Raw genomic sequence first — 8,100 nt, forward strand, 5'->3', positions numbered from 1 at the left:
TAGTATGCAAACATGAGCATTTACAGATTTCATGATGCAGAACAAAACACTTTATTTTCAGAATACAAAGTCAGAACATATTGTAAAAATATCAGAGCGAAAGTTCAAAATATTCTTATTCAAATTCTTTTGGCATAGCATAACTGACCACCATCGTACCAGAGCATCATATCGCGTCAGAGGCCATGTTTAACCCCCGTGGTAGGGTTGTGCAAACCCCGGTAGCTAACCGAGCAGAAACAGAATGTGAATCTTCCCCTTATTTATTCTCGGAGCCCCGAGTGTGCACACAGGAAAGATCACCAGAAAACCACTTTGTTTCCAATGTGGGTGCACCAGAAACAGAACAGTTGGTACCAACCCAAACAGAAGCCACTATTAGCACCCGTGGTAGGTCAAATAGGTCACCATCCACAAACCACATCCCAATTCAGAATGTCATGCCAAAAGTTTTCAGAAATCACATCATATCAAAATACGGAACACCTTCAGAACAGAACAGAATTTTCAGAAAGCATATCATATCAGAGTACAGACCATCTTCAGAACAGAACAGAGTTTTTAGAAATCACAAAACATTATTTTATGCACAAACTTTCATATTCGCTCTCTTTTTCAGAGTTTAGAAGCAAAATGCAAAATAGCTCATGTCTACACCAGTCATGCCAGAAAATACTTTATTCTTAAACAGAATCTCATGAGTAATGCAGAAACAAATAACTGAGGTAGTTCAAATATATTTTCATAACAAAACATGTTTATCTTCAAAAATCAACCTCAGTCCATTTTATTTTTATGCAAATCTAGCATAGGAACCCCGCTTACCTGGAACTCTTTAGTCTTTCAAGATTCCTCAACGAAATCGAACAAATATTAATCGTCACCTATAAAAATTACGTAAATTCTGTAAATTTTCAATCAATCCGTATTTCGATAGTTGAACCTAAGAACCTATTTAAATCCTCAAAACCTAGAATTCTAATAATTTCTATAATACCACCATTTTCTAAAGCCACCAATATCCATTTAATCAAATTCGTACCAATAAGAGATTTAATCGAGCAAGTATTTAGGCATTTGCGGAACTCAATAAAGAGTAATATTCAAAAATATCTATAGTACCCACAATATATTATAAATTAATAAAATACTTAGATTACTTTAAAAGTCTTAAAAAATATGTCATGCAAAACTCCTCTCTTAAAAATAGGTTTACCTCTTATTGTTAACAATATTGTTAAAATATTTTCTACACAAAATAATGTTTTATGAGACTTAAAACCAAAACTCATTTCAACATCACAACAAAAATACATAAATAAATAATTACCCTTCATCCGGAAACACACTTCTGAATGTAAATTGATAAATTTGGAAATAACTTCAACTATCAAGTTACCACTATATATATCTATGAAATATAATATATATATATATATATGTACGTAAATCACTTATAAAGGAAAACAAAAACTGCTGCACACACAAAACACGGAAATCACCCAGTGATTGGCGGCAGCAGCACTTACCGAGAGATGGAGCCGCGATGGCGGCGAGCTGGGCGGATGCAGGAACTATGGTGGTGCTGCTGGGCGCCGAGGAGAGCATGCAGTGGCGAGGCCACCTACGCTGGGCGGCGAAAGCGCACGAGAGAGGTAGAGAGAGTTCGGAGAGTGCGAGATGAGAGAGAGAGAGCAACCGAGAGGAAACGAAAATGGCGGAGGTTCTGGGTTCACCGATCTGCGCAGGGTGACGGGGATGTCACGACCGGCGGTTTCCGTCGATTTTATGGTGTTTTTTCGGTGCAAACAGGTGCTGGTTATGCAGTGGCTTACGGTGGAGTTCAGTAAATGCTCTGCTTTTGGCGCAGGAAGCAGAGGCTTCTCAGTGAGGTGGGGGTGGTTCTCGGTTTCGAGCGGCGGAGAAGCAGCTAAGCAGAGGTGTTACGGCACTACGCTGGGCGTGGGTGAGTCGTGGCAGGTGGCACCGAGGAGTTGGGGTGGCTGTAGGCGTGGCTCTGTTTCGGTTGTCCAAAACAGAGGATTTTTTTTTTTTTGTGGCTTGCAACAGATGCTATGCAGGCGTTGGGTGGCGGCTTCGTGCGGCTGAGGTTCCGCATGGACTGGGTTCGGGGGAGTAATGACTCGTTGGCTTGGCTGAGGGAGTGGCGGAGCTGCTGAACGCCACCAAGGCTTGTAGTTTTATGGCCAGCGACGACGGGAAAAGGAAGAGCTGGAGCTTCCGTGTGTGGAGTTGCAGTGGCTGGATGTGGCTACTTGAAGGTGGTGAGGCGACTTATTGTTGTAGTCCGAGGCTTCGGTTTGGTGTTTTTGCAGAGAAGCAATGGTCTTCCGTGAAGAGGGAACCGAGCGGCACTAGTCTAGGGTTGAGAAAACTTAAACTTATATATAATCTATAAGTAGAAATTAGAACAAACCTAATTAAAAAGGGAGGGATGAACATGCATGAAATAACAGTGGCTTGACACCGTGCGATGAAAATCTGGACCCGATCTCACGGCTGGGCTCTTAACGAGATTATTGCATTTTTTTTTTTTTTTTTTGAACATCCACTTGATCTATTAAAGACTTTGAAACCTAATTATCAAACTCATTGAAAAATTATACACCGCCAAAAAAATATCTTAGGCTCAAACTCTCTTCTAAAAATTTTACTCGTAATCCCAAATGATTTTAACTAAAACTCAAAAATTTTTGTAAAGTCGCTTGGCTGGCCTGGGTGTTACATCCTTCCCCCCTTAAAAAAAATTTTGTCCTCAAAATTTGCTGCACTCAAAATCACGTCTAGTACACCAATCCTTCATTTTTCAACAATCCTTACTTTCTGATAATCCTCAACTCAGCAATCTCTAAAATCCAAGCGTTGAATTCAAACGCGACCTCAAGTCCAAACCTAATTGTATGAGTTTTTAGTCATAGATTTGCAAGCCCCAAAATAATAACTAAAAGAGGACTAAGCTTCACCAACAACTAACCTCACAACTAACTAAAAGAGAACTCCCAAAATAATTTTTAGAACCTTCGTAGAATAATATAATCAAAGTTCCAAACTTAAGTCTAAGCAACTTCAGTTCACAAAATTCCGGAATCCAAAGAAGAATCTACCTTCAACCATACTTTTCCTAACTTCTCGCTTTCGAAACAAAAACTAACCCATCAAACACCTAAAACTAAAGGAGTCTCGTGGATATAAAACATTGTGTCTACAACCCCCTTGCAAACCTCTTCAACCAAAATTCAATATTCTAAACTATATTACTAGAAAAGTTTCAAGCAATCATGATTAATCTTAACTCAGCTAAGACATAAAGCTTTCAAGGAGAAAAAGATTGAGGTACCTGTGTTTGCATTGTTGTCGTCTTCCGCATCTTCAGATGTTAAAGCAAACACTCGGGCTGGTCCCATTCTACGTTGATTATTTCCTTGACTTGTCTGTTGGGAAACTGGAGGTGGGTTAGGCTTCCTGTTATCCGACAGAAGCAAAGGACAATCCTTGATAAAATGTCCGGACTTTCCACATCGAAAACACGTCCTCATTTCTTTTCTGCACTCTCCCATGTGTGCATTATTACAAAAATTGCAGAGGTTATTCGATTGAAACCCTTGCATTCGCTTTTGACCTGAGTTGCTCCCTTCATTTCTCTTCTTCCATGACCCTTGATCCATACCCGAGGATCCTTGTGGAGTAGTTCTCTTTCTTGTTTCTTGCAATTCCACACCTCTCTTAATATTTTGTTCTACTAGAATTGCCTTGTGCACTAACTCCGAAAAACTCTGAATTTGCAAGACCGTTACCCGTTCATATATTTGGAAATTCAGGCCTTCTTCAAACTTCCTGGCCTTCTTCTCTTCATCTGGGATCAAATATGGGGCGAAACGTGATAACTCTGCAAATTTTGCAGCATACTGGCGTACCGTCATGATCCCTTGCACCAAGTTAGCAAACTCTCGGGCTCTAGCTTCCCGGTCTGCCCTCGGAAAGAAACGGTCGAAAAAGTTTTGCTTAAAGTGAGGCCAGCTTACTACTCCAGTTCCATCAGCTTCTCTGATGGCTTTCTCAGAGTTCCACCATCTCTTCGCTTCTCCAATTAATTTAAAAGCTGCGAATCGAACTTTTTGTTGATCGGTGCACTCCAAAACACTAAATATCTCTTCAATGTCCTGCATCCAATCTTCAGCTGCATTGGAATCGCTTCTTCCATCAAAAGTGGGGGGATGGGTACTATTAAATTGCTTGAAAGTGCATCCTCCTTCACTATTGTTACGTTGACGACCCGAAGGATTCTGTGCGAGATCGTCTATAAGTTGATGCGCTGCTGCTCGTAGTACTTCGGAAGAACTCGTATTTGCTTCCCTCTCGTTATTGGTTGCATTCAAATCTGACACATTTCGTTCTCGACGGCGAGGTGGCATCCTGGAAAAATTTTAAAATTTTACAAATTGTTTTAAAAACAAAATTATAGAGTTCATGAATAAAAAGCGTTATCCGTAAAACAAACCTATAGTTTAAACCTTAAAGAGTGTGAATTCAACTCATAAATCTTTATAAATCCTATACATATTTACTCTGGTTTGCAGAATTTCAAATCTTAATTATCCACATCATCAACTCTCAATCCTCAACTTCCGACGTCTTAAATATGGAACTACTTCCTAAACCTATAGATATCCAAAATCTTCATAATTTATAGTTTGCAAAATCTCAAACCTTTGATCAAATTTATGTAAACCTCAAATTCTAGACCTCCAAATTATGTCTACAACCTTCAAAATAAGCAAATCAAATTTGAAGCCTCAAATTCCTAAAATCTCAATCCATATAGTCTGCAGAATCTCAAACCTGGAATTTCTCCATAATCATCTAGCTTGTAGTCCTCAAATTTCTATACCCAAAGTATGGAATTACTCCTTAAACTATCAGATATCCAAAACCTTAAGTTATAGTCTGCAGAATCTCAAACCTAGGCTCTGATACCAACTGTAACGCCCCGACCCCAGAGGGTCCGGAGAGTTAACTCATATCACAAAAAAAATCATTTCCAAATAATACTTTTAAAAATAAACCAGAATCTCCATAACATATTAACCTATTTGTTCAACACAAATATTCATGTTCCTACATAAGGGCACATCAGTGGTGTCTCATTGATATAGATAAACTTTTCCACAAGGACTAAAAATATCCAACACTCAACATACCAAAGCCACATAAAATATTAACGCTACCAAAAGACTCTCCAAAAGTCATTGTACCCTAGGGTACATAGTCTTCTATGATCCACAAAATTTGCAAGTATTCCCTATCCCTGATTTTCAGCTGTTGCATCAAAATTATCTGAAACATATTATGGAGATAGGGGTGAGTTATCAACAACTCAGTAAGCTGAGAACATATACTAGTATGCAAACATGAGCATTTACAGATTTCATGATGCAGAACAAAACACTTTATTTTCAGAATACAAAGTCAGAACATATTGTAAAAATATCAGAGCGAAAGTTCAAAATATTCTTATTCAAATTCTTTTGGCATAGCATAACTGACCACCATCGTACCAGAGCATCATATCGCGTCAGAGGCCATGTTTAACCCCCGTGGTAGGGTTGTGCAAACCCCGGTAGCTAACCGAGCAGAAACAGAATGTGAATCTTCCCCTTATTTATTCTCGGAGCCCCGAGTGTGCACACAGGAAAGATCACCAGAAAACCACTTTGTTTCCAAAGTGGGTGCACCAGAAACAGAACAGTTGGTACCAACCCAAACAGAAGCCACTATTAGCACCCGTGGTAGGTCAAATAGGTCATCATCCACAAACCACATCCCAATTCAGAATGTCATGCCAAAAGTTTTCAGAAATCACATCATATCAAAATACGGAACACCTTCAGAACAGAACAGAATTTTCAGAAAGCATATCATATCAGAGTACAGACCATCTTCAGAACAGAACAGAGTTTTTAGAAATCACAAAACATTATTTTATGCACAAACTTTCATATTCGCTCTCTTTTTCAGAGTTTAGAAGCAAAATGCAAAATAGCTCATGTCTACACCAGTCATGCCAGAAAATACTTTATTCTTAAACAGAATCTCATGAGTAATGCAGAAACAAATAACTGAGGTAGTTCAAATATATTTTCATAACAAAACATGTTTATCTTCAAAAATCAACCTCAGTCCATTTTATTTTTATGCAAATCTAGCATAGGAACCCCGCTTACCTGGAACTCTTTAGTCTTTCAAGATTCCTCAACGAAGTCGAACAAATATTAATCGTCACCTATAAAAATTACGTAAATTCTGTAAATTTTCAATCAATCCGTATTTCGATAGTTGAACCTAAGAACCTATTTAAATCCTCAAAACCTAGAATTCTAATAATTTCTATAATACCACCATTTTCTAAAGCCACCAATATCCATTTAATCAAATTCGTACCAATAAGAGATTTAATCGAGCAAGTATTTAGGCATTTGCGGAACTCAATAAAGAGTAATATTCAAAAATATCTATAGTACCCACAATATATTATAAATTAATAAAATACTTAGATTACTTTAAAAGTCTTAAAAATTATGTCATGCAAAACTCCTCTCTTAAAAATAGGTTTACCTCTTATTGTTAACAATATTGTTAAAATATTTTCTACACAAAATAATGTTTTATGAGACTTAAAACCAAAACTCATTTCAACATCACAACAAAAATACATAAATAAATAATTACCCTTCATCCGGAAACACACTTCTGAATGTAAATTGATAAATTTGGAAATAACTTCAACTATCAAGTTACCACTATATATATCTATGAAATATAATATATATATATATATATGTACGTAAATCACTTATAAAGGAAAACAAAAACTGCTGCACACACAAAACACGGAAATCACCCAGTGATTGGCGGCAGCAGCACTTACCGAGAGATGGAGCCGCGATGGCGGCGAGCTGGGCGGATGCAGGAACTATGGTGGTGCTGCTGGGCGCCGAGGAGAGCATGCAGTGGCGAGGCCACCTACGCTGGGCGGCGAAAGCGCACGAGAGAGGTAGAGAGAGTTCGGAGAGTGCGAGATGAGAGAGAGAGAGCAACCGAGAGGAAACGAAAATGGCGGAGGTTCTGGGTTCACCGATCTGCGCAGGGTGACGGGGATGTCACGACCGGCGGTTTCCGTCGATTTTATGGTGTTTTTTCGGTGCAAACAGGTGCTGGTTATGCAGTGGCTTACGGTGGAGTTCAGTAAATGCTCTGCTTTTGGCGCAGGAAGCAGAGGCTTCTCAGTGAGGTGGGGGTGGTTCTCGGTTTCGAGCGGCGGAGAAGCAGCTAAGCAGAGGTGTTACGGCACTACGCTGGGCGTGGGTGAGTCGTGGCAGGTGGCACCGAGGAGTTGGGGTGGCTGTAGGCGTGGCTCTGTTTCGGTTGTCCAAAACAGAGGATTTTTTTTTTTTTGTGGCTTGCAACAGATGCTATGCAGGCGTTGGGTGGCGGCTTCGTGCGGCTGAGGTTCCGCATGGACTGGGTTCGGGGGAGTAATGACTCGTTGGCTTGGCTGAGGGAGTGGCGGAGCTGCTGAACGCCACCAAGGCTTGTAGTTTTATGGCCAGCGACGACGGGAAAAGGAAGAGCTGGAGCTTCCGTGTGTGGAGTTGCAGTGGCTGGATGTGGCTACTTGAAGGTGGTGAGGCGACTTATTGTTGTAGTCCGAGGCTTCGGTTTGGTGTTTTTGCAGAGAAGCAATGGTCTTCCGTGAAGAGGGAACCGAGCGGCACTAGTCTAGGGTTGAGAAAACTTAAACTTATATATAATCTATAAGTAGAAATTAGAACAAACCTAATTAAAAAGGGAGGGATGAACATGCATGAAATAACAGTGGCTTGACACCGTGCGATGAAAATCTGGACCCGATCTCACGGCTGGGCTCTTAACGAGATTATTGCATTTTTTTTTTTTTTTTTTGAACATCCACTTGATCTATTAAAGACTTTGAAACCTAATTATCAAACTCATTGAAAAATTATACACCGCCAAAAAAATATCTTAGGCTCAAACTCTCTTCTAAAAATTTTACTCGTAATC

At 39.6% G+C, this 8,100-nt stretch overlaps 1 protein-coding gene across 1 annotated transcript; it reads right to left on the reverse strand.

Moving 5' to 3' along the window:
* Positions 1–3,314: 3,314 nt before the first annotated feature.
* LOC118349202 lies at positions 3,315–4,433 on the reverse strand. The gene has a single exon (XM_035692798.1). It carries the CDS (start codon positions 4,431–4,433, stop codon positions 3,315–3,317), a length of 1,119 nt encoding a protein of 372 aa, XP_035548691.1.
* Positions 4,434–8,100: the final 3,667 nt, after the last annotated feature.

Source organism: Juglans regia, chromosome 8 (genome assembly GCF_001411555.2).
Source record: "Juglans regia cultivar Chandler chromosome 8, Walnut 2.0, whole genome shotgun sequence".
NCBI lineage: Eukaryota > Viridiplantae > Streptophyta > Magnoliopsida > Fagales > Juglandaceae > Juglans > Juglans regia.